This window comes from Ictidomys tridecemlineatus, chromosome 1 (assembly GCF_052094955.1).
Source record: "Ictidomys tridecemlineatus isolate mIctTri1 chromosome 1, mIctTri1.hap1, whole genome shotgun sequence".
Lineage (NCBI taxonomy): Eukaryota > Metazoa > Chordata > Mammalia > Rodentia > Sciuridae > Ictidomys > Ictidomys tridecemlineatus.
This window is the reverse complement of record NC_135477.1, coordinates 31,055,064-31,082,266: the sequence shown is the minus strand read 5'-3', so window position 1 is coordinate 31,082,266 and position 27,203 is coordinate 31,055,064. Positions and strand designations below refer to the sequence as shown.

Genomic DNA, 27,203 nt, shown 5'->3' with positions numbered 1-27,203 from the left:
AATTAATATGAAAGACATTATGTCTGGTGGAATTGTTAATGAACAGCTTCTCTTGATGATAGCTTCTCTTGCAGAGAAACCTGTATTGTTAGCAGACATTTATTTAAATCCTTCTGTTGTCTTTGAATTATCAGAGATGGTTGTGTTACCAGCTCTATGATAGGCAGTGGAAATCTGTAAGATTGAGTTCCCAAGGCTGATATCTTTGTCAAACATCCACAGATGGAAAAGATACATTCCAAACTAGAATGTCGGTTGAGTTAATTCTCTATGTATTAAATATACCATAGTGAGGCTGATTAGGGAAATCTCCCACACAAAGTGACTCCGGAGTTCAGAATGTGACTCAAAAAGTGTATCTGGTCACTCCCACCCAAGGGCTTGGGTAAGGCAGGTTATGTTTTTTTCTGAATCGATATATGTGGTCTGAGTTCTTGGTCCAATCAAAGGCAGGGTGGTCTGTTAATGGAGCAGTGGAAGTGGAAGAAGTGTTGACTATGACTTCTGTCTCATAATCATCTTCATACTCAAAGAAGTCATCATAAGGGTCAGTAAGCATGGTCTTAGTAAATAGTCAAAAAATGCAGCAGTAAATTTAAAATTCATAGCATGATTACATGTAAATGTTTGTTCATTATCCTCAGATTCCTGTATTCTTGTTATGGTAACATTATTTCCTAGGTGAGATACCTTGACAATTTGATATGCAGGTGCCAATTTCCTGAAAAACATAGGGAAAATAGCAGAGCTGGATCATACTTGCCTATTTCCATGACATGGCAATGCAGCGGGTCCTCATCATAGATTTGTGTTATCTACTTCAGTAGCTTCCCATCAGAGAGATGACGATTGTTTGGTGGCTTGATAGAAGGGTTCTCAAAAGGAAGAATAGATGCTCTTGTCCAATGACCTGCAATATGAATATTTTGCCCCAAAGTATCTAGTATTAAGTGTGTTATTCTGAAGCCAGGGGAGATGATCCCAATATTTAGGTACCTTTCATAAGTTTACGTATTCTGGATGCTTGGGAATATCAGATGGTAACTTGAAGTCATCAAACTGAGCATCACTTCCTTCTGGTTCATAAGATTTGATTGCAGTGGGTGTTGGGTCATCCGTAATCATCATCACCCATAGCACAGTCCCAAGTCTAAGCCCACAAGGAAAGCAGAACATGGCCATATGGTGCATGCTGCAATCATGTCAAATGAATTAAGCGAAGTCATCAATGGTCTCAAAGAGGATTCTCACCAGAAGTAGGCATTCTGAGGGAATAAATTTGGAAAGGATGACCACTAAGTCCAGAAATTGTGACCATAAATGAAGGGGGACCCTGCTCATGGGGTTAATTTAGCATCAAAGTTTCCAGCAGGCAAAATGTGTTGTTGGTAAAAAGATGAGTTTCCCAATTAGAGTTGGTGTTTCTGCATTCACAAATCGTGTAGTGGCCTGTCAGCAAGATGGCACCATAAACAATCACCAAGGAGGAAACAAAGATGGTCAGAAGTCTATAGATATAACAAAGATTCATACCTTTAGCTATTACTTAATGTATGTAGGGTGAGGCATTAAATGAAGGATCACCTTGATACCAGTGATGTAGGTATTGAGGTTTATCCCAAGGTCAGCTGTCATAGAGGGGAAAGGTCTTTGAGATCCTCTTTCTGGGCAGTCATCCAGACAGAATTCCCAGGTCCTGGAGCAACAATGTCTTGCATTTGTAAAGCAAGGCTGTCTGTCCTGGAACAAACCATACATTCATCAGTCATTTAAGGGAGTTCTGTAGAATCTTTGAGAGGTGGTGGTATAAGTCGGGGGCCAGGGGGCAAGGAATGGTATCAAAGGGAGATTGTCTATGTAATCTCTGTTGAGAATTAAGTTCATAAATTGCTATTAGTAGGGTGCAATGTAATGTCAAGTCAGTGTAAGAGGACAATTTCATTTTTAAAAGTCCACTGAAGCATTCGATATAACCTGAGGCTATTGGGTCACAAGGGAGATGGACATCCCCTAATATGTCCAATGCATCTGCTAGTTTCTGCACAATTGGTCCAGTGGAATGGGAGCCTTGCTCAGAGGAAATGAGCTTAGGTGGTCCATATTGTGAACCCCAAGTACATAAGGTCAACAGGGTTGTGGCCTGATCTGATGGCAAAGCTTAAGCCACCTTGCCTTTTACAAGCTTAGAAACAGATGTGGTTTCAAGTGAGGACTTGTTAATGGCAAAAGATGGAGAGTAAGAACAGGAGCTTAGGTATCAAGTGATTTTTTTTTTCACCTCAGGATTTTGTGGCGCTAGAACTGTTGTGCATTCTTGACTCAGATCTGTGGTCTCAAATCCTAGCATTGCTAACCAAAATCATTATTAGTATTAATCTAATTAGTTCCTCGTATAGTTTGGATCTGAAATGTATCTTTGGGTCTCAAACGTAGTCTTTGGGCTCATGTGTTAAAGATCTGGTCCCTACCCACAGTGCCAATAGGTGGTGGAAGAGGTGAGGCCTACCAGGAGGTCTTACATCCCCGAGGAAACACGCTCTTCAAGGGGACAGTAGGATCCTGGACTTCTCCTCTTCTTTTGCTTCCCTGCCCCGACATGAACAGTTCTGCCACATGCTCCCCACCATGACGTGCCACCACGCCACAGGTAAGCAACAGGACCAGGTGACAGTGGAATGAAACCTATAAAACTGAACAAAAATAAACCTTTCTCTTTATGAGTTGATTGGCTCAGGTATTTAAGAGACCCATCATCAATAAATGTTACCAACCATAACCCTTTACATCAATGAAGGGCATGAACTATCAATACTGCTTAAGAGCCAACCGAGTTGCTCTTTGGAGGGAGGTGGGTTGGCTGGAGTGCCCTGCCCACTTCTCTCAGCAAACATTTCATCTCGGCTTCAGGAGGGATGAAGGCACCACTGTTTGAGCCAACAACTTCATTGGGGATTAGTCACTGGGAGATAACCTACAGTGACCTCAGATCTTGACTCAAGGCCTCTGAACAGCCAGAGTTCTCAGTCTCTCTTGGGATGGGGACACACTGGCCATTTCCCTGAGCTCTTGATGCGGCTGCTGCCCATGTTCCCAAGGTTGCTTCCCTTCACAAGGGACAGTGGTCGTGATGGCCACAACCAGCCTGGACATGGATTTATTGAGGAATATTTTAAGGACAACTGGTGAAACTCCCTATCCATTATTTAGGAATCATTCCTTTCCTCAGATAAGCCCTAGAACAGCCAGACATACAGAAAACATTATTTCATTAAAACAGACTAAGTATCTTATATTACCATCAACAAAAGATAAGTTGAAGCAAGCTTCAAAGACATACAAGTGCATAGCTTCAGATGCCACGTTCCTCACACCTGGGGGAAAGTCTGCCAAATCTGAGAAGTAGGAAACCCAGAACAAGAGGAGAGGCCTTAGAAATCTCATCAGGCAGTGAACAAGACACGACCGAATGATCACAGACGGCACGCTGTCTGACAGTCTACAAATTTATTTATTGAGTAAAAACAAAATTAATGTCAAACATGTTAAATTTGGATTGGTTCAAACTTGACTGATGTCCGTCTGCAGCGGAGAAGAGCCGAGGTGAGGGAGATGTACAGTGATGCCGGCGAGGGGACAATGACAAAACACTCTTCCACAGCAGGCACCCCACAGCCAGAGTCAGCCAGCCACGGAGCGGAACTGAAGCAAGGGAAGAACCGGGTCAAGTAAGCACAGAGCTCTGAGCAGGAGGGGGTCCAGAACACTCAGAGGACAAGGTGTGGCGAGGCTGGCAGGAGGTCAGCTGTGGGCGCATGTCTGCTGCGTCACTTAGGGAACACAGTGACCACGTCGTATCCCTCCGGGGGTACGACGCGCTCCCGGGCATGCTTTTCACAATAGATTTGATCCTCTACGAAGAAATGGCCCTTCTGCTTCAGGTTCGTGCCGCAGTCGGTGCACACGTAGCACTCGGGATGGCGGTGGTGGTCCCGCAGCTTCACAAAAACTCCGCTGTGGAGGGAGGGAGGGAGGGAGGAGGGGGCTCTGTTAGTTACAAGCACCTGCAGGTGACACCAGGGCTCTGCGCCATCCTTCCCGAGCTGGGCTTGGGGCTTCTCCACGGATGCCCTCCCATCAGAGGGCAGACCACGGTCTCCTAACAGGCCTCCAGCAGCAAATGTAAAAGGGCTTCTGATTCCCCGGGGCCAGACATTAATCTGGAAGTCCATTCCACCTCAACAGAGGGCAGCACTGCTTTTTTACACATTCAGAACCTAAGGGCTCCACAGCACAGGACAACCCGGGCCACCTGGACCTGGAACACAAATCTACGCAGCCTCCCTGCTCCATTTTGTCCAGGTAGGATTTGTCTCATTTCCACCCAAAACAGGTGTTGCATATCCCATAAGGTTTCCTCCTTTTCACGGTTTACCCAACCTGCAAGGCCTCTGTGGACTGCAGGGGGTAGATACTTACACAATGCCAGTGCCACATTTGTCACACATGGGCAACTTCTGAGCATTTCCAATCGATGCGGCCACTTTGGTGACTGGAGCTTTAACACTTCTGAATCCTGAAGGTTTGTTGGGATCCCCTGAAATGATAAAAGCACTTACATTGGCTGGGAAGTGCAGAGCTGCCTACATCTCACTCGGCTCTCTCAGAGCCGCTTCTAGATATGTTCAAGTAAGATCATGGGCACTGGGGTCAGATGTGACTCTGCTGTGAGGTCCCTGGAAAGTTACTTAACTTCTCAGATCTCCTATTTTCCTTTTCTATAAAATTTTCATTTTCTCCTTCACTGCCATACAAAGAGACTTTTAAAAATACATGAAGCCCTTCTACAATGGTAGGCACCTGGGCACACATTGCGAATTAAATACATGCAAACACTGATACAGGAACTTACAAACACCTTATGTGGATATAATACATAAGTCAATAAAAGCAATATCTGATGACCAAAATACAGTGTATTTAGATGTGGAAAGAGGGCTTATGTAGCTCAGTGGTAGAATGCTTGCCTAGCACTGTGCAAAAGCACTTAGTCTGATTCCCAGCACTGCAAAAACAAAAACAAAACACCCTTCTAGTTGCAGAAAGAAATACCTCCTCCCTCCCCTGCCCCCAAATCATTCCAGTACAGCATGCTACAAGCAGCCAGAGGAAAATCATCTACTACATCTTCTGCAGTCATCTTGGTGCATATGAAATAAGCACCCAGTTGCTAGATGCTCAAATGCCTACAGCTCATCTCATCATATCTCAGGGAACAGAGCTCTCTATCATGGTAGCTTGGCAGAGTAATAAGCTGTTACTACCACTACTGTTGCTATATACTCAGCTGGCTGGGCTTTCCCATCACTTATTTTTTTTTTTTTTACTACAATGTATTCTGGCAGTACCATTATATTTGTCAGCTATTTACACAGCTTTTTTTCTAGACTGTAAACAACTTGAATACCAGAACCTTGTTTTGTATATTTTTTTAGTTCCCCACAGAGCCTAGCATGGGGCTTAGCAAATAATAGACTATCCACAAATAACATGGAAATGAATTGTGAAATGCTATGACAGATGCAGAACGATATAGTCTTGGCCCCGCATGCTTTGACTAAAGAAGCTAGAGATGCCTCCACACCAGTGGTGGTTCTGAACAGACACCTATGAGCATCCAAGGCCCTAAGAGAAACTCCAGAAAATTCATAGAAGCATCCTACCCCAAACAAGCTCAATTAGCATCCACAGGTGCAGAGATCCCATTTCCAGGTACAGAAAATACTACCATATACCTGCTATTTTAGGCAAAAGCAACTGTCTTCAAACTTTACTGCCTATCAGATTCACCAGGTGTGTTCGATGAGCCACAGATTGCTGGGTCCCTGCCACCAGATTCTGTAGGCCTAGCATGGGGCCTGAGAATTTACATTTCCAATAAGTTCATAGATGCTGCTGCCGGTTCAGGAACCACACTGGACCCAGACCCAAGAGCCACTGGACAAGGGCAGAGGGATGGCTGTCTGGGGGAAGGAGGTGGGAGAGGATAACCACAACCATGCTAGGCAGTCCTGGGGCTGACAGATGAGGATGCTGCCTCTTCTCTCTACCTGCTCAGAAAATGAGTCCCCATATGCTGACCGGTGTTTTTGAACCAAGAGTTGAGATATGTTCAAAAAAAAGGGTGTTCAGAATGCCTCTGGCTGGTGTGATCACCTGCATATTTTGCCCACAGCTATTCTGCCCCTCCATTCCATGATTCTCTCTAGTCACTAGTTCTCTGCTGGGATGATTTTGTCCCCTAGGTAACAGTTTTGGTTTTCCTAACTGGAGCAGGAAAGCTACTCTCACCCTGGGGCGGGGGAGAGTCCACGTGGAAGATGGAGCAGCACAGCAACTTGTTCAGTCCTGCAGCGCCACCTGCTGGCTCCGGGGTTTTTTTCCTCTCACTTATACAGCCAACACTGAAATTCAAAGAAATCTCTCTTCTTCCTTACTACTCAACTAGTTTGCTACTGGACTCCAGGCAACCAAACACATTTCCAAATTTCTCTTCTTTCAGTGATACCTTCATCTCAAACACTTGTAGGGAAAAAACTGAAAATGATCTAAATAAAACACTTGTTTTTCTATCCACTTCACAGCACAACAATCTTCCATGGCTCCACACTGCCTACAGAATCAAGCTCGTGATCCTTAACCTAGCACTGGTGGTCCTCTGTTAAGACTCCAGACATCTGAGGATCCTCCTAGAATACCGGGTACCAGTCAAAATGAGCCTGGAGAAGCATGTGGCCAGCTTACTCCTCTAAGGAAGCTCTGGCCACCACTGTGCTATCAGCCCATGACATCTCAGCATGTTAAATCTCCCTCCCATAGACAGATGACCAAAGGTGGTATAGACCTACACAACAGAATAGAATTCTGCCTTAAAAAGGAAGGAATTTCTGACACATGATACAACACAGGTGAACTCTGAGGACGTTAATACCAAGTGAAATGGGCCAGCCACAAAAAGCCAAACTCTGTGATCCCATTCATGAGGGGTATTTGGAACTGTTAGATTCAGAGACAGCAGAGTGGAGGAGGCCAGGGGCTGGGGAAGCAGGGAATGGGGAGTTATTCTTGATTGAGTACCAAGTTTCAGTTCTCCAAGATGAAGAGTTCTGTGGATGGACGGTGGTGTCAATAGCATGACATGAATGCACTTAAAGCCACTGAACTGAACACTTAAACAGAATTACGATGGTAAACTTTACGTTATATGTAATCCATCAAAATGAAAAACCATAAAGGCTCCTTTGGCCTGCAGATTTCTGCATTTCTCCAGAGCAAGATGAAGTGTGAGGAACCCAAGGCCCTATTCTCCTGGTGCAGAGGGTGAATTTCATCCAAAAGGAGTCTCCCAAGGTTTATCACTAAACCTCCTTGAGCACCTTGCTGACTGTGCATGGGGCACTTTACAAGACCCATTTTACCCTCACCTTTTAACAACCCCTTGAGGTCCTCATTATTAGCCTAACTTGAAGAAGAAACTGGGGCTTAGAGAGACCAGCAACTTGCTGGAGGCCTCATAGCAGCTCGGGCAGATCCCAATGCCAGTGCTTTCTGCCCCACATCACTGCTCTCTGAACCAGAGACCTTTCCAAATGACAGTAAACCTCATCGGGTGCTTTAACCATGTACCCGCCACTGCCCTGGGCTTTGACCATTTCATTCCAAGTAAAAATAGGTATTTTATTCCCCCCCCCCACCTCGGGCCTTCTGCATGAGACAGATGTTTGGACTGGAATTTATCCTGTTGCTTTCAGTGAAAAACTAAAGCACACATTCAGAGACAGGAAAATCTACAAGATCTGTTATTTCCTTCTTCCTTTTTAGCTAGATCTTGATTTTCTTTGGGGCAAGAAGGCATACAGCCTAAGGGATACAGACGTAATTCTCTAGACTCTTGTGCAACTAGGTGTGGCCATGTGACTAGATCTGGATCAATATAATGTAAATGAAACAGTAGTGGGACTTGTGGGAAAGAGAAAGCTGGCTCATCTGAAAGGGGATTACCCAATCACCCCTGTCCCCTTCCTTCCTCCCTGGTGCCTAGAAATGAGCATGATGGATGGAATACCACCAGCTGCCAATTAGGACCACGAAGTAGCCAGGAAACCATGGAAACCATGGGTTTGGTTGATGGAGCACAGGATGGAAGGAGCCCAGACCCTAATGAGCATGGAGCTGACAACTTCCTGCTCAGGTCCTTCTCTGTGAGCCCAGGTGAACTCTGCATCCTCTGGTTATGTCCTGGTTTGGGCTGGGCTGACTGACTTCACCCATCTCGATTCACATCCACCTAGAGTAAAATAAACCGTGTTTCTCATGTTTTGACAAACCTGTCATCCTCAAGGATTGGAGCCCAAGTCCAAGTCTTTCGTCAGTCAGGCCTAATACTGGAACTAATACAAAGTCTGGCTCATTTCTTCCCAGCTGCACAAGTTCTCCAAGCAAAGGAGGAGATTGCTGGTAGAACAATATCTTTTAGCATAAAAGAAACATTCTCCTAATTTCCTGTGGGTATAAATTACCACTCTCTAAAGAACGCACACCACTAGGGGAGGGAACCCAGGTGCTGGGTGTGTGGAGCTGGGAAGTTTCAGCACAAAGGGCCTCCCCAGAAGAAACTGAAACTCTAACAGAAGGGGTTGAGGGGGTTCCCCTTGCCCAGGGCACTCAGCTCTGACCCCTCCCCGGAGGCCCTGCACAGACAAGTCAGCCCTTTGCAGTCTGGCAGAAGCAGGTTCCCCCAGGAGACTCCCCAAGCACCCCTTCTAGGAGTACCAACTCTGTTCACATGTGGATAGTCTGAGAAGAGGACAAGAGCTTTTAACATTTTAAAAGTCAGAGCTGGAGATGGAGGTCAGTGGTACAGTACCTGCCAGGTATGTATGAGGCCCTGGGCACTGCGGGGGAGAAAAAAGATAAAGTGCATACCAAGCAATGTGGTCTAAGCCAGAGAGATGGCTGAGCCTCGAAGACAGGGACAGAGATTGTAGAGGGCCAGGCATCATAAGGACTGGGTGTTGTGGTTTGGATCTGAGCTGTCCCCCAAAAGCTCACGCTGAGACAATGTAAAATGGTTCACAGCTGAAATGATCGGGTTATGGGAGCCTTAGCCTAATCAGTGCATTAATCCCCTGATAGGGATTAACTGGGTGGTAACTGTAAGCAGGTAGGGTGTGGCTGGAGGAGGTAGGTCCCTGGGTATATACCCTTGGGGTTTATATTTTGTCTATGGTGAGGGAAGCTGTCTCTCTCTGCTCCCTGATACCATGGCCTACGCTGCTTTCTTCCACCAAACTCTTCCCCCATGACATTCTGCCTCCCCTCGGGCACAGAGCAACGGAGTCAGCTGTCTATGGACAGAGACCTCTGAAACTGAGGCCCAAATTCCTCCTCTAAAATCATTCTTGCCAGGTCTTTTGATCACAGAAGCAAAAAAAAAAAAAGCTGACTCAAACACCAGTAAAGACCAAAAATGAGAATCCAAGAGGTGTTACCTGGGAGCAGGGGAGACAGGAGCTGCCAACGTACAGGCCACATGAATGGGAAGGGGAAAAAGATCCCCTGCTGGGCATAGGGATGCCTGCAATCACAGCTATTTGGGAGGCAAAGGCAGGTGGATTCCAAGTTCAAGGCCAGTCTGGGCAACTTAGCAAGATCCTGTCTCAAATTTTAAAGAAAGCTGGGGTGTAACTCACTGGTACAGCACTGGCCTGCCACGTGCCAGGCCCTGGGTACGTGTGTCCCCACACCACAGCGGGGGGGCAAAAGGAATCCCTTCCTTAGCACATCCACTTTCACCAATTTCTCACAATAGTTCTGGTTATTAAATGAATAATAATGCTCTCTGCGTGAACATCACTATAATAAATACACATGAGATGTATACAATGAGAACTGTCTCCTGAGACCTGCAGAACCACCCCAGGTGGCCCTGGGTGCCTCAGGCACCAGATCTCACCATGGACAAGCTAAAGCTGACTGGCAGCCTCCTAATGAAGTCTCAAACATCATCATAATCACTCAGCATCTGCTTTGTGCTGGTCATAGTGAGAGGTGTTTTGCACAGCTTATGAGACCAGAGCCTAGAACAGTTCAGAGACTAGCCTGAGGTCACAGGGCGAGAATGTGGCCATACGAGGGACTCTCAGGCCTTCAAGAAGTCATGCACCCTAAAACAAAAACAAACCCATGGCTCCAAAGGGAAAATGGGCCCCTCTCCCTACCTCCCCTTTCTCTCCCCCTTAATGAGCTTTTAGCATTTTAAAAGTCAGAGCTGGAGATGGAGTTCAGTGGTATAGTACTTGCCAGGTATGCATGAGGCCCTGGGCACTGCAAAAAAATAAAGTCCACGCCAAGCAATGCGGTCCACGCCAAGTCCATTCAGGAGCACGTGCCTACAATTCCAGCTACCTGAGAGGCTAAGGAGGATACTAGCTCAAGCCTCCAAGCACCTGTGCTCTTTCTACCTACTCCAGCTGCACTCACCTGTGTTATCAATGACCAACCCTCACACCAGGCCTTGAACAAGAGCCTCTGACCGTAGGTAGGGCTGATTACCTTTTTCCTCTGATTCTAGGATTTCCTGCAAAACCAGGAATGACGTGGACTGTTTCGGGGGCTCATTTAACTCCTGTTTCTCCTGGAGCATCTTGTAAACTTCAGATTCTTTGCTGATGGCAAGGCCTCCTGAAGGCTGAGGATGGTCTAAGCTGTAAAGAATGTTTGGAAATTTATTAGGACAAATCAGAAGTGAGCAACGACTTCACCAGACACTCCCCCACTCCCAACAGACACCCCTGATTCAATGGATGGGTAGAAATTATCCCATCTCCCAGCCCAGCTGTAGACCTTCTGCCAATACCACGGGGTGTCCTCGTAGTCAAAGCTGCCTACGGCTTCAATGCAGCAAGAGGCTATTTTTCCTAATGGTTTTAGTGATTCAATTACATTTTGGCTTAATCCAATGGAAGGGGAATGCTTTACTTCTTTTTAAATTACATAAACATTATGTCAAGAGAAAACTTGGAAGAGGGAATATGTTGACCACAATCTGACCACTAAAATCTCAGCTGAGTCCCCTGAGTAGGGACCACATACATTGCTCTCATATAAGCAGAAATCACTGTTCTTCACTCCTGCGGACCTCACAGGCTTTCCCTGTCTCCACCAGCTCCAGCCTCACCTATCACACGGTTACAGTATCTGTCCTGCCTAGTTCACAGGGATGGGGCGACCATGCAATGAGCACGTTCTTTGCAAACTGTGAAGAGCTTGAGCCCAGGGACTAGGGAAGCCAGGCCTTGCCTCCTGTGCCTTCCTCCTATCCCTCTGGGTGCCCCAGAACAGGATGAGACAGGCACTGCTGTGATCGTCCCCCTCACCCCACCACCCCCCCCCCACACACACACATACCCCACCCTCCCCACCCCTGCTCCTTTTTCCAGTGGGAGGAGACCTGTGCTGCCAGGTTTCAAGGAAAGAAGGTAAACAGGAGACTCCAGTGAGTTCTACAGGATAGATTCCTGCAGAATCTATCCTGAATCTGACCCTCCTCACCGCCCCAGCTCTCCAGAGTGTCCAAGCCACACCATGACTTGACTGACCAGCTGCCTAATTTGTCCCTCTGAGGCCAATCTCAGCTGCAGGATAGGCTTGGTTTCAACCAGAGGCCAGTAGGATATTTTAAATATATGAACCAGACTCTATCAAGACATGGTTCAATGTAATCTCATCTGACTTTAAACCAATTCCTTATTTTAATAACAAAATACAGGTTTAAGGGGTTAGGGTGGTGGCTCAGTGGTACAGTGCTTGCCTAGCATGTGTGAGGCACTGGGTTCGATCCTCAGCACCACATAAAAATAAACAAAGGCATTCCGTCCATTTACAACTACAAAAAAAAAAAATGATACTTGTCTATTTAAAAAAAAAATACAAGTTTAATCAAATTAAATGTTCACTACAGAGATAGGGAAAAGGCCCTAAAAGATGTAGCCTGGCTTCCCATTCCAAATGCAGCTCCTGACCCAGCCTCTAGCAGAGCAGCCCTGGGCAGTGCCCAGGCGGCCAGCTTGTCTTGCAGGCTTTGCAGCACTGCTCTGTCTGGAAAGTCTCCCCAGACACCCCCAGAGCACTCAGGATTCCTTCAGATGCACTCCTCAGAGAGCGCTTCCTGACCCGACTTACAAGCACCCACCCCACCCCACCACTGTCTACCCCCCACTTATTTCTCACTGTGTTTTGTATCTGCATCTCTTTATTCTGGTAGTGTCTGTCTCCCCCTGGAAGCTGAGCAGGGACTTGGCCTGTTTTATTGCCCAGGACTTGCTGGAAACCTGCCCCAGGGCCAGAGCTCAGCAGGTATCAGGTAAGTGACCAACAATGCCACAGGACCTGGTGCCTGTTCCCCCTCTCTTTCCCCCTGGTCCTGAAGGTTCACGGGGGCTCTCCAGGACAGCGGTCCCCAGCTCCTGCCCCATATCACCTCCTTCTCACTTCAGCTGCTTCTTCAAAAGGTGACAAAGGAACATGTGGCCAGTAGAACAAAAAGCAAATAAACACCCGATGGATCGGTGGCAGTATAAGTTATTGACGCAAATGGATAGGCGTGGACATAAATCACCCGTAGTGCCTAAGTAATAATGCTGCAAGCTCTCCAGCCCGCTAGGCAGCCTCCCAGCTTTAAGAATGTGTGCAGGTGCCAATAATTATACAAATTATGTTTATTCACTCGCTTCCCACCCACCCATTCTGTAATTAGCTCACACTGGATTTTAAAAAGAAAATCAAGGTCTATGTTTCCCATGCAATTTTCCTCCCAGTTACTTCTTCTCTCTCCCCACCTCTCTCTCTCTCTCTCCCCCGCCTCCTTCTCTCCTCCTGCTCTCTCTCTTCTCTGACAATCTGTGGGGCAGCCTGGGGAGCCTCCTGGGGCACTTTCAGTCCTCAGTCCTGCCAGGGGCCATGACTCACACCTGCAAGCCCACCTACTCAGGAGGGAGGCTGAGGTAGGAGAACCACAAGTTCAAGGTCAGCCTCATCAGCTTAGTGTTGCAAACTTTAAAAAGGCTGTGGATGTGGTGAAGTGCCACTGGGTTCAAATCCCAGTACTGAAAGAAAAAAAAAAAAAAAAAAAAAAAGGCCTAGTCCCAGCTGAATGCTGAGTCAGTCGTAGCCATGAAGCCGCAGGTGCTTCCCCAGGACTCCAGTCCTGTTCTGGCAACAGAGGACCAGGCCCCCAAAGAGTGACGCAAGCTCTGCTGCTGCCAGAGAAGGTCAGCATTAAGCAGAAACGCCGGTCAGCTGGTCACTGCTGGAGGGAAAGCAGCCATCCCGGCTCTCCTGCCCAGGGCAGCTGGTCTCTGCCTTTGTCTCTCCTCCATCTGCAGGAAGTGTGGCCCGTGGGCCACCCTGACCACTTGCTCTAACCAAGGGTCTTCCTCCCTTGGGCTCGCCGACTCAGCCCCGTTCCCCGAGTGACACGCCCGACTTTTTAGCTTGGAACTTGCCCTATGGCCAGAGCATTCCATTATTTTTGACAAATCTTTTTGCTATTACTCTTAGAACTATTTTAAAATCAAGAGCAGACCAAGGAATGTTCTTGGGAAGAATTTCTCCTCTTCTTTGGTGTATGTTATGTCTGGAAGCCTCCAAGGAAACATTAAAAATGAAAAAAAAAAAAAAAAAACCAAACCACAAGGCCATCACATATTCTTCCAGCAAACAACCTTATAAAAATAGTTCTCTAGTTTAAAAAAAAATACTATCTTTCCTCCTTGGTTTATCATTTCCTCCATTTTAATCGTCCAAAATTATAACTCAACTAAATAGATTTAAGTATAATTTAAATAATATCCTCCTTCCCCAGATAAGACACAGAATATTTTCTTCTTGGGGATTTACTGGTCCCACTATAACCTGAAGAGAAAGCACATTCACGGACAAATTATGACCAATGTTTTCACCATCTTTTTCAGTCTTGTAGTGTCCACGGTAGTGCAAACGACCCATGTCCACGTGTCTGTCCACAACATCCATTAAACCCCATGCTTTGTGTGTCATGGGTCCAGGGACAGAAGAGGGCAAGGTCACTGGTGGTACTTTCAAACAACATGATGGACATTCCCTTTAGGGTCTATGAGACAAGCCATGCTAATGCCAATGACCATCTCATAACAGTCCCCGGACCCTGGGAGGATGTGTGGGCCTCCATGCCAGGGAATACACAGAAAGCCCTGCCCGAAGAGCACCCAGCTCCAGCAGTTATTATATAAGGGGGCTTGTGCAGGACAGGTCAGCACTCCAGACACAACCTGAGGAACTGAGTTAGCAGGGGAGGCAGCCACACAAGGCTCAGTTTTCAGAGGCCAAGATAATAAAACAAAAAAAAAATACTACTTACTCATTTATTCCCAAGTAATAACATCACTGCTGGACAATTTATAAAGCACTTTCAATATCCATTACCTTACCTGAAATATTGATATGCCTAATTCACAAATAGTAATTCCCTAAGACCCAAACTCTTAGTCTTTAACATTAGGCTATCTGGTATTAACATGATAACACAATGTTTTAAAAAAATAATTACAACAAAATATGCATTAAAAAATGCAACCAGCATCAGCAATTTATCAAGGCCCTAAACCACTTAGTGAGATCCTATCTCAAAATAAAATTTAAAAAGGGCTGGGGATGTAGCTCAGTGGTTAAGTGCCCCTGGGTTCAATTCCCAATATCAAAAGAAAAAAAAAATGGAACCCAAAAGTCCCATCTGTGTATATAAAAACAACAGAGGAAAAAAAATCTTTCTTTGATGCTGCGGTTTGGCTATACCTAAGTGTGTTCCCCAAGAGTTCATGTGTCACAGGCATGGTCCTCAGTATGATAATGTTAGAAGCAGACTTTTAAGAGGTCGAACCTAGTAGGGAGCACTGCCCTCAGGTCAACATAGTCTTATGGAACTCAATGTAGGTGAGTTGTGACAAAGAATGAACCTGTACCTTCTCCATTCTCTGGCTACTATCTTGCCAGAGGATCTCTCCCTCTTGCACACATTCTCACCATTATGTTATCCACCATAAGGTCCTCACCAGAGCCAAGTCAATCCCAGCACCATGCCCTTGAACCTCCAAAGCTGAAGCACAAACCTTTTTTTCTTATAAAGTCTCTAGGCTCAGATACTTTGTTACAGCAATGGAAAACAGACTAATCCATATGGTTTCACAAAAGATAATCCACATGACTGAGTCTCAAAGAGAAAAACATTTTCGGGTGAACACTGGTGGATCACATTTTTCTAAACCTACTCTTCATAGCTTTGATAATAAAATACAGGAGTTTAATCTAATTCAATTCCTATGGAGTAACTATACATTACATCAAGTTTCCTAGTCCTTGTTTCTCTGAGTCATGCTTGGAGCTGCTGTGCATCAGTTTCCTAAATGCTCCGTGTTTTCTAAACCACTATTTCAGGACTTGAACTCAGTGATAGTGTGGCCAGGCTGCCCAACCTGATGAGGTGATCTTTACAACATCAGAAGAAACTCCCTTTGAGCTAGCTCACCTCCAGAGGAGGATTTTGGAGGCTGAGTCTAGTCTATGATTTGCAGGCCTGCCTCAGCCAAAGAGCAGCTGGAGCAGAAGAAAGTCACAAGGTCAAGGACCAAAAAAGCAGCCCATAGCTCTGGACATGGATTTCATTTCAGCCCAGCAACCCTGAAAGGAAAGTCAACTCCTTCAAAATAATAAAGTTAACAGAGTGGCGACAAAAAGGGCTTTTTGTTTTAACGTGAACCCTCACCTGTGGCACCAGCTTCGTAATCTGTATATAAATCCTAACTAAAACAAGAACGCTGTCAACAAAAAAATTCATTTCAAATATCAAAATATAAGCAGGTAAAAAAGATGGAACATATATATATATATATATATATATATATATATATATATATATCTCATGACATTAATCAAGAGAAAGTAGGAGTGGCTCTGTTACTATCTGATTAAGTGGACATCTGAATAAATACATGCACCTACTGAGAAGCTAACACACCTTATAACAACAGAGCTTCAAAATATGGAAAGATGGATAGAACTAAAAGGAGAACTAGACCAACTCAGAATTATAGCTCCAGAATTCAGTACTGCTTTCTCAACACCCGACAGAACTGAGCAGACATCAGCAAGGACACGGACAAACTCAGTACCATCAGCCAACATGATCTAATGGGCATCTGAAATCCCCTACCCAACAAAAGCAGAATGAATTCTTTCCAAGGGTCCACGAACACACACCGAGACCACATTCTGGGCCATAAAACAAACCTCAACCAATGTTAAAAAAAAACTTAAATTACACCAAGGGTGTTCTCCAACCACAATGAACTCAAACCAGAAACTGAAAACAGGAAAATCTCTATAAACACTTGAAAATTAAACAGACCTCTAAATAATACATGGGTCAAAAAGGAAGTCTGAAGGAAATCATAAATACATCAAACTGAATGAAAATGAAAAATAAAACAGTAAACCTACAGTGCATAGCTGGGGGAAGGAGTGGAGAAGGAAACCAATAGCACTAAATAGGGGAAGTCAAATCAGTCACCGAAGTCATTAAGTCATCTAAGTTCTCAATAATCATCATAATAAATAACCTATAATGATAAATTTATAAATAATAATAATAAAAAATCTAAACTCTAACATCCAGGACCAAGAAAGAGAAAAGCAAAAATTCTAATACCATCAGAGCACATGGAAGGAAGGAAGTAAAGGCAAGAACATAAATCAATGAGAGAAAAAAGAGAAAAAAATGATAGAGGGAAATATATTCCTCGGAAAGATCAATAAAACTGGCAGAGTGCTAGCTAAACTGAAGAAGGAAAACAGGGTGACATGGCATATGTTACCAATATTGGGAATGAAACAGGACATCACGACAAACCCTGTAGACACAAAAGAATAGTAAGGCATACCCTGAACAGACCACCCACACTTAATTTTGGCAATTCAGAAGAAGTGAACCAATTTCTTGAAAACCGCAAACTATCACAACTCACCCAATGTGAGAACAATAGTTTGAATAACCCTATAACCATTAAGGAATTAAGGAAATAACTCTGAAACAGTAATCTTTAAATTCCCCCCCCCAAAAAAAAAGAGAGAAATGGTCTGACTAGAGAATTATACCAAACTTTTAAAGATTAACAATTAATAATAACCAATTTTACACCAACTCTTCTTCTATTTCCCAACTTTATACTGACAAAAATCCAGATGACAACTGTACTTAGAAAAAAAGCTCCCAAGAATACATCAAACTAAACATACAGGACCCAAGATAAACAGAAAAGTCACATGCATGTCTTTATACTGGCAATGAACACATGGACACTGAAATTAAAAATACAATACCATTTACATGCTCAAAAAATAGATTTGCCCTCCTCTACATAGTTGTTAATCTAACAAAACATGTATGAGACTTGCAAAAACTGAAAATATCACATAATGATGAAAGACATTAAAGAAGATCTAAATAAGAAACATAGTACTATGTTCACGAATTGAAAGACAAAACAAAACTAGAAATGTCAGTTCTTCCCAAATTGATATATAGGATTACTTCAATTTGCCTTAAAAAATCCCATAAGATTTTATAAGATTAAATAGGATAATTCTAAAACTTATGAACAGGATGTGGCGGTACATGCCTGTAAACTCAGCTACTCCGGAGGTGAGGAGGCTGCAGAGGAGGATCACAAGTTTAAGGCCAGACTGGACAACTTAATAAGACTGGATCTCAAAATTTAAAATAAAATAAAAAGAGCTAGGGATTGCTAGAGGCAGTGGCACACACCTATAATCCCAGCAATTTGGGTGGCTAAAGCAGGAGGTTTGCGAGTTCAAAGCCAGCCTCAGCAATTTCGGGAGGCCCTGTCTCAAAACAAAAAAATAAAAAAGACTGGGGATGTGGTTCAGTGATTAAGTGCCCCTAGGTTCAATCTCTATGCCAAAAGGGAAGGACAGCAAGGAGTTCAGTGGTAGACAGCCCCTGGGTTCAATCCCCAGAACTATTAGCCAAGACAAAAATTAAACTTAAAAATAAAAATAAAATATATATGAAAAGGAAAAAGAACAAGAGTAGTTAAAACAATTCTGAAAAGTAAAAATAAAAAGAGAGGAACCAGTCCACCTAATTTCAAGACTTAGTTTATAGCTATAGCAATCAAGACTGTGGTACTGACAAGGGACAAATACATAGATCAGTGGAACAACATGGAGAATACAGAAATAGAAACATATAAATATGACCAACTGTTTTATTTTAATAAAGATGCAAAAGAGTTTAATGGAGAAAGTACAGCCTTTTGGAAAATGATCCCAGGAATAACTATTTGCTGAATCTCATACACCATAAAAAATTTTACTCAAAATGCCTCAAGACTTAAATGCAAAAAGTAAAAGTATGTATTGTTTAGAAAAAAAAAATAGTTGAAAATTTTCAGGCTCTAGGACCAGACAAAGAGTTCTCAGACACCAAAAGCATGATCCGTAAAAGGACAAACTGATAAAGTGGACTTCCTGAAAAGAAACAACTTGCTTTGTGAAAGATCCTGCACAGAGCTTCAAGGACAAGCTGCAGACTGGGAACAGATGTCTGCAAGCCACCTATCAACCAAGGACTAGAGAACATACTGATGGTAAAGCAGCCCAGGAGAAGACGTTCAATACCACTGACCTCAAAAAGATGAGATCAAAACCGCAATGACATATTACTACACTTCAGAATAGCTAATATGAAAAGAAAAAAATAGTAGTAACAGCAAATACCAGAGGGGACGTGAAGAAACCGGATCATTCCTACCTTGCTGGTGTAAACGTAAGATGGTACAGACACAGCAGAACAGCTTGACAGCCTCCTTATGAACCAGCAATTGCACTTCTAGACAATTATCCCAGGAAAATTAAAATGAATGTTTGCACAAAAACGTTTACAGGAACATTTAATTTTATTTATAATAACCAAAAACTAGGCACCACCTATACGTCTTCCAAAAGGTGAATGGGTAAGCAAAGTGTGGGACATGTCTAAAACAGAATATTCAGCAATGTAAAGGAAGAAGCTAGGATGAAACAAACAGGCATAAAATCAAAATGAAAATAGAGGACTTGTACAAAACTACAGACAATTGGCCTTAAGAGACAATCACAAAACGCCACCCTTCAGCAGCAGTCTCTTGTCCTTTCATTATTACGATTGACATCACTGGTTTGTGGCAATGTCTACTCTTTTGTTTCTGATTTTTGTTATTTCACTGTTCTCTTTTTTTCATGCTCTAGCAAAGGTTTGCCCGTTCTATTGGTTTTTGAAAAAAAGTCAATTCTCAGTTCTGTGTATTTTCTCTACTAAATCTCTTCTCTATTTCAGCTCTAATCTTTAATATTTTCATCATTCCACTTGGGGTTTAATTTGTTCTTTTCTAGCTCCTTAAAGTGTAAAGTTAGGTTTTGGGTCTTCTGTTTTTTTAGTGTAGGCTTTTACCACCATAAACGTCCCTCTTGCTACTGCTTTTAATGCCTCCCATTAAGTTGGGGTTTTTTTTAATATTTATTTTTTAGTTGTAGTTGGACACGATCTCTCTATTTTATTTATTTTTATATGGTGCTAAGGATCAAACCCAGGGCACCAGCTAGATGAGCCCTCTACCACTGAGCCACAACCCTGGCCCCTCCATTAAGTTTTGATACGTGGTTTTTTGTTGTTGTTCTCATTTGTCTCAAGATATTTTCCAGTTTCTCTTGTGATTCTTATGCTATCGGTTATTCAACTGTGTTCAATTTCTGCATAATTGTGATTTTTCTAGATTTATTTTTGCTATTGGTTTCTAGTTTCTCATTTCTTCCTTCGTGGCTGAAAAAGATGTTTGATTCTATTTCAGTCTTAAGTTTTTTAAGACTTATTTTGGCCTAACCAGTGGTCCATCATAGGAGAATCTTCCACATCCACCACAGAAGGGAGTAACTGTAAATGGCATTGTATTTTTAATGTCAGTGTCCATGTGTTCAATGCCAGAACAAAGAAATGCATTGATTTTTTTATGCTTATCTTGTATTCTGTATGTTTACTTTGGGATATTCTTGCTGAATCCATTTACTAGTTCTAAGAGTTGTTGGGGAAATTTCCTTGTATGGCAATCATGTCATATATAAACAGAGACAATTTTAAATAGTCTTCCTTTCTGATCTGTATGTCTTTTGTTTCCTTTTCTTGACTCATTACATTGACTCTAACTTACAGTTGTGTGCTGAATAAGAGGGGTAAGCGCACATCCTTGCCCTGTTCTCCAGCTTTTGAGGAGACCAATCAACTTCTTACCATTAAGTAGGATCTCAAAGAGATATTTGCACAGCTATGTTCACAATGGCCAAGGGGTGACAGCAATCTAAATATCCATCAACAGATGAATGGATACACAAGAAGGAGACACTATTCAACCTTTAAAGAGAGGAAATCAGACACAGTAGCAACATAGATGAAACTTGAGATCATTACCTAAGTGAAATAATCCAGTCACAAGTAAAGACAAATACTGCATGTTTCCACTTATATGAGGTATCTAAAGTCATCGACTTCTTAGAAACAGAAAACAGAATGGTGGTTTCCAGGGGCCTGGGGGGAGGGAGGGAGGGAGGAGTCCTTCACTGGGTATACAGTTTCAGTTTTTGCAAGATGAGTAAGTTCTAGATATCCGCTGCACAATGTGCATGTGGTCAACACTGCTCTACTATACACTTAAAAAAAGGCTAAGATAGTAAATTGTATGTCATGTGGTTTTTACCATAAGAACAGAAAAAAAAAGGGATTTTGATACATATGAAAACCTGAACAAATCTCCAGAGAATTACACAGAATAATAAAAAAAATCTCAGAAGGTTACATACTTTATGATTCCATTAATATAACATTCCTGAATAACAGAATTATAGAAATGAAGAGCAGACTGCCAGGGGTTGAGCAGGCTGTGGGGAGTGGAGGGAAGTGGGTGTGGCTACAAGAGGCAACAGGAGAAACCCTTGGGGAGATGGAAATGTTCTACCTTTTCACTGTCAACATTCTGGTTTTGATACTATTGTGCTATAGTTTTCAAGATGTTATTATCCAGGAAACCCGGTAAAGGGCATAAGAGATCTCTTTGTATTGTTTCCTACAACTGCATTATGAATCTATAATTATCTCAGATGAAAAGTTTAATTAAAGAAATCTTTTCCCCAAGTGGTAGATGTTAAGTGCTAACTGGAAATGACGTTAAGAGTTCAGTATTATTATTTTTTTTTAATGTAGGGGTTGAGGAGGTAGGATCAAATACTTCTTCATATCCCGCATCTTGAGAAATGAGAACCCTAGGTATGAGTTGTCCCAACCTGGTCATCCCAGTGTTTACAAAAAGAAAAAAAAAAAATGAAGTTCTGGGAAACCCCACGTATTGAATTTTGGAAGGGAAACCTAGCCTGAATGCTCCCTGTCCATTCAATGGCCTAGATGTTAGTGTTGTGACTAGAAACTAGCGGAGTAATTTACAGGCACCAAGATGTGGAGGAGGAACGCCCAGACACCCAAGACAATTCTCTGTGGGCTACAGGCAAGGGTCATCTAGAAGGACAAACAGCCACCTTGGTGCTGGAAGTCTCCTGCTCCAGCCCCACATGAGTCAGGGTGAATATAATCCCTGTGATATCATCTGAGTAGAGAACAACGCATCCCTTTATTTCTACTCTACCTGCTTAGAAATCTACCTCATGAATGTGGAGGGAGTAGTTGAGAAAACAATTTAGAAGAGCTAATATTGTGGGATTACTGAGTTAATTATGGGAGAGCAACCAATTATTCCAAGAAGAGACACCCCGCCCCCATTCCATCATCAGGAAGCTGATTAACTCTACTGGATACCCAGACTTACACCACAGTGCTGGAACAGAAAGAAGTCATAGTCATCACCAAACCTCCTCCATAACATTTACCTACCTGCTTCCACCCCTGGGGATCCCCTAGTACTCAGAAGTGCTGGGGATGAAGCTCCCTATGGGCAGTGAAATCAGTAATTAGTAGCTTTCACTGAGCACTTACCTACGGGAAGCCAGACACCATGCTAAGTACTTTTTACACATTTCATTGCATTCTCTAAACAATCTGGTGTGAGGTAGCTAGTAGGAGCTTACCTTAGAGATACCTTAGGGTCTCAGAGAAGTTAAATGATTTGCCCAAAGCCAGGCAGCTGAGAAGAGACAGAGCTAGCATTCAAGGCTTAGGCCCCTCTCTCTACGAAGCCTTTGGGAAATATCTTGAAAATAATGAAACCCAGGCTCCGAATTACCAGATTTTGACCAGAGCCCCTAAAGGCAACTGAAAGAGGGCAGAGGGAAGGGCTAGCTGTCTACCAAACTGAGCTACCATACCTGGTACACCGTAGGCTAGGCGCTCAATAAGTGACTGTTAAGCTTAACTGCCTAGAGAAAATGGCTGCTGAGGACATCCCCTCAGCTATGGGTGGAGGAAGGAGGGGTAGCAGAGGAACCCCTAGCATGCCCTTCCAGTTGGCAATGCTGATGGCATTCTGGCCAGACTAGGACGCAGCTGTGCAAAGACCTACAAGACAGCCAGCCACACACACACACACACACACACACCAGGATGCTTGGAAATGCATGGGACAAAGAAGCCCCCGGGGAATGGGTGATGACCTCAGATGCAAACTATGTAATGAGCCAATTCTGGAACCTCAGCGAATTTCACAGACTAAACAGTGGGAGCGAGCAAGCGCTTGGGACTTGTGCTGACTGAGCCGGCAAGGTTACCCTGTGGCTGCTGGGTTGGCAGAATCATTCTTTGCAGAGAATTTAGACCAGCAGGCAGAGATCCCTACCAGGGCAGCACTGCTGGGTGGACGTGGGCAGCTCCTCTGCCTTGAGTGGCTGGTATCATTTCTGGATTCAGCCTCAAAGAGTTGAGAATGGAGCAGAAGCTAAGCCTCCTTTGCTGGGAAAATCTGCAAGGAGACTTTTGATAAAGTCTCAGAGGCTGCAGCAGCCAGAGATGGTGACAGGAGGGGACAGTTTCAAACTTAATTGTTTCAGACGGCGGGTGGAGGCAGCAAGCAGAGAGCATGAGAGAAAAAGAAAGAAGACATTAATAAAGGAAAAATAGCCAAGGCCACACTGAAAATATTTTTTAGGCACATATTTCTCCCAGCACATAGCAGCTCTTTCAATTAAGGATGTGTCATTTCCTGGGTTATTAAATCCAGATCATGGAACATTCCACTCTGGGACAGTAAAAGGGGGTCACGTTCTCAGCCTCCCCCAGCACCAAAGCAGTGGCATGTGGGAGGTACAGCCCTCCCTGTTTCCTCCGCTCCTCACTATACTGACTAGAAGCTTTCCTTCAGGGTGTGTCCATAGAAAGCTGGGGAACACGGCATGGCAATCTTTCTCAGGTACCCCAAGTGTCCAGTGGTCACCCTGAAGGGCATCCTCAACCCAAGCAGGTAAGGCTTTGCTGCCATTATTCGCTTTTCCCCTTGGTTTGTACTTGGAGCTATACCCTTAGCTCTCTCCTCCTTCCTTTGGCATTTGAGTGGCACCTCCTAACCTATTCGAGCCCCTTTCCACCCACAAAGAACTGGTCCCATCTCTTACACTCCATCCTCACACCCAGTTCCTTTGCAATAGACTGCTGGTGTTCCCAGATGTATCCTCAGGGTTTGTAATGAAACAGAGATGGGCCCTACTGCTGGGAAGATCCAGGAGACTGTAGACTCAAAGACAGCTGTCAAATGACCTGGGAAAGCAGGAGACAATCCCAAGCAGGATGCTTCCACAGTTCCTTCCACCTGCAGCCCCATCTCTTTCCTGGGTATATGTGCCTTTGCCCCCAAATCAAAACCTATTCCTGGGGACAAGCCAAGAATGGCATACCTTTAATCATAGCTACTTCCGAGGAGGCTGTGGGAGGAGGATTGAAAGTTCAAGGCCAGCCTGGGAAACTTAGTTAAACCCTCTCTCAAAATAAAAATTTTTAAAAGGGCTGGAGGTGTAGCTCAGCGGTATGGTGGAAAGCTCACCTGGCATACCCAAGACCCAGGTTCAGTCACTAATACTAAAATATAAAACATTCTGTAGACAACATTTATATCCTCAGACTTCTGTTTGTGCTTTCTGGCCCACTATTCCCACAGTGGGAAAATGCCAACACTGCTTCCCACAACTGTGCATGCTATTTTCCCTTGCTCAGATCAGGTGGGGACACAAGCAGAAGGACACTAGATTCTCTCAAGTAATTCCCCAGCTCAAAATACTGAGGAATTTCACAGCCAGGTGCAGGGCTAAGGACTTTGATCAGTAGATGGTGATGATAAGCACAGCAATCAGGACAAGAATACAAACTGGTCTCAATGATGACAAGATTTGTTTGTCCAGACACACATTTTACTTGTTATTTATTTTTAAAACGACTCTGCACAGCAGGAGGTACTTTTCCCTAGAGTAGTAGTTCAGCCTTCTCTCCCCTGTCCAGATGAACCTGGTGCTGGTGTAAAAAGCTTCTTCCAGGTCAGACCTGGAGAGGAATGAGAGCCTGGGGCCTACTTACGGTCTGCCATTCGTCTCCTCCCCGCTGGCTGCAGTCTTGGACTCCACAGCGTTGTTGAAGCTGGAGATGTTTTCAGAAGAGTAGAGGCCAGCTGGGTTGTTGTACTGGTTTTTGATGATCCTGGGGGCAGTGCTGGAAGCAGGTGAGGCAGTAAAGGGGACAGCACTTCGGTTGTGGGCACTTCCTATGTGCAGGACCTCCTGTGAGCAAGGAGCAGAGGCAAAATCAAGGTGGGTGTCCAAAATGCACTGCTGAATGGGCAGTGCAAGGTGAGAGCCGGGAGAGGTGTCAGCTGAGCCACAAGGGCCCTGGTCCAAACTTTAGCTGAAGAACTCTGACAGACCCACTGAGATGCTTAGGCATTGACTGAGGAAGAGGCCCAGATGGGCACCTGTCCCAATTCACACCCTCTGAATCAACTCTGCTTTCTGATGCTTCTCTGAGGCCCAGCAAAAGCTGACTTCTGGGTACCTCTGGGGAGGACACCTCTTTGATGCTTTGGGCTGTCAGGATCCAAATCAGAGCTAAAGTACCTTTTAAGGGCACATTCCAGAAGGATTAAGGAATCAAGAAGAGAGGAACATGCAGTGGCTAAGGTCAGTAAAGCAGGAGATGACAGAAGGTAGAGGTCAAATCCCCAGCACTGAAGAGGCACCATCAGCAAAATAAGCAAGTGATAGAGCCACAGGGGATGCGGACCAGGCAGGATAGTCTCAGCCCCACAAAAGGGGGCAAAGGGGAGTAGGAACTTTTGTTCCTTGTTGGAGAAAGACAGGCTAAGGAGACAGAAGGTTAAGGGCTACCTGTTACAGGGGCGGTACCTGGTACCTGGCAGAGCTGCAGAAAGAACGGTGAGTTCCTGGTGTTCTCATTCCCTTCTCTTTGTAATTTGAGAATGCACCCTCCACCCCCACTACAGCACTGCAGGAAGTCCCCGCTGGGGTGGGAGGAGGCTAATTGCAACTACACCCTATAGAGCTTCTTTAGAAACACCCCAAACCACTTTTTAAACTAACGTTCCTTTAAAAAAAAAAAAAATTACAGGTTTTCTGATAACTCAGTTAGTAAGGTCCTTTCTACCCGAATGTTCTGGGTCAACCCAATGCATGCTCTGTGGAGCCTGCTAAACTGAACTGTGCCGTATTTTCTGAGTTCCTAAGAAAATCTTCCTGATCTCTGGTCTCTTTCTTAAAACAACACCCAATCCTAGAACAGCAGCTATCAAAAGATCTCCCAACCCTCTGTAGCTTTGCCTTCCATATTCCCTAACCACTACCCCCACATCCTCTTTTGTAAATCTTCAGTGTTGGAGCTGGGAATCAGGCTCTGTGTTAGAGCACTTGCCTAGCACGTGAAGGCTCTGGATTCCATCCCCAGCACTGTCCCCACCCCACTCCAAAAAAAATGTGTTCAATATTTTCTTAGAAAACATTACACATAAAAACTAACAGCTTGCCAGTAGTGGTAGCACATGCCTGTAATCCCAGAGACTCAGAAGATTGAGGCAGGAGGATCTCAAGTTTAAGGCCAGCCTCAGCAACTTAGTGAAACATTGTCTCAAAAATGAAAAAATTTAAAAAGAATGGAGGCCATTTTCTGCTCTGAAAATGAGCCACGCCAGGGTTCTACCAATTGACGCTGCCACTAAATACTGAATAAAGAAAGCCCACACGAAAAAAAAAAAGAAGAAAAAGGAATGGAGATGTAGGTCACCGACCCCCACCAAAATCTAACAGCTTCATTCATTGTGTATCTAATTTAAAATGCAAGACAACATAAAAATATTTTATGATTAAAATTCCTTTTTCACTATTCAGATGGTCAGAACTCATATGAGATTTTACTGTGTAAATTAAGTTCACCTTGTCCATATCAGACAAAAGCTAAGTCTGCAAAGATAATCACAAGTAGAGACAAACAAGTTAAGGAAAAAAATTCAGCAGTAATCAAGGGATGGTTAAGTAATTTTATGGCACAACTACTCAAAGGAATCACATGAAGTCATTAAAACTGGTTGTGGAGACAGCAACAGATGAGCGGCCTGGGACTCTCGCCCACCTGGACTACAGCACTGTGGACAGATGCATGACCGCATCCAGCATGTCCTCCTGTCTCACAGCAACCCCTGGGAGCAGCACAGGATACTGAGCACCAGAGAAAACCCTGTCTTGGCTCAATGTTTTGCAGCCACTTCATATTGGCTGATGGGCAAGTTACACCTCTCTGAGACCATTTCTCATCTTTAAAATGACAACAAAGCCCTCACAAGGACTTTGATATTAGCCCTGATATTAGCGTATCAGGCACAGTGCCTGGCACATGGCACGTGTCCAACCAGGGTCCCGTTCCCTTCTCCTCGCATAAAAATGTATTTCCAATTAGAATGGAAGTTGTGGAAACTTCAGGTTGGAAATTCTGGCTTTTGCTTTATAAAGAATCTTTGAAGAATGTATCTGGTTTGTACATAAAAGGAATATCTCTACCCCCATGTGAATACTGG

At 44.1% G+C, this 27,203-nt stretch overlaps 1 protein-coding gene across 2 annotated transcripts in view; it reads right to left on the bottom strand.

Moving 5' to 3' along the window:
* Nucleotides 1–3,489: 3,489 nt before the first annotated feature.
* Nucleotides 3,490–27,203, bottom strand: part of Pdlim1 (PDZ and LIM domain 1) — a 43,383-nt gene continuing 19,669 nt past the window's right edge. For both annotated transcript variants that reach the window (XM_005335296.5, XM_078037208.1), the window contains 4 exons: nucleotides 24,704–24,903; nucleotides 10,612–10,763; nucleotides 4,477–4,594; nucleotides 3,490–4,011 (listed from right to left, as the gene is read on the bottom strand). In XM_005335296.5, coding sequence (XP_005335353.1) covers nucleotides 3,825–4,011; nucleotides 4,477–4,594; nucleotides 10,612–10,763; nucleotides 24,704–24,903 — 657 coding nt within the window. In that variant the 3' untranslated portion in view covers nucleotides 3,490–3,824. The remainder of the gene's footprint in view (nucleotides 4,012–4,476; nucleotides 4,595–10,611; nucleotides 10,764–24,703; nucleotides 24,904–27,203) is intronic.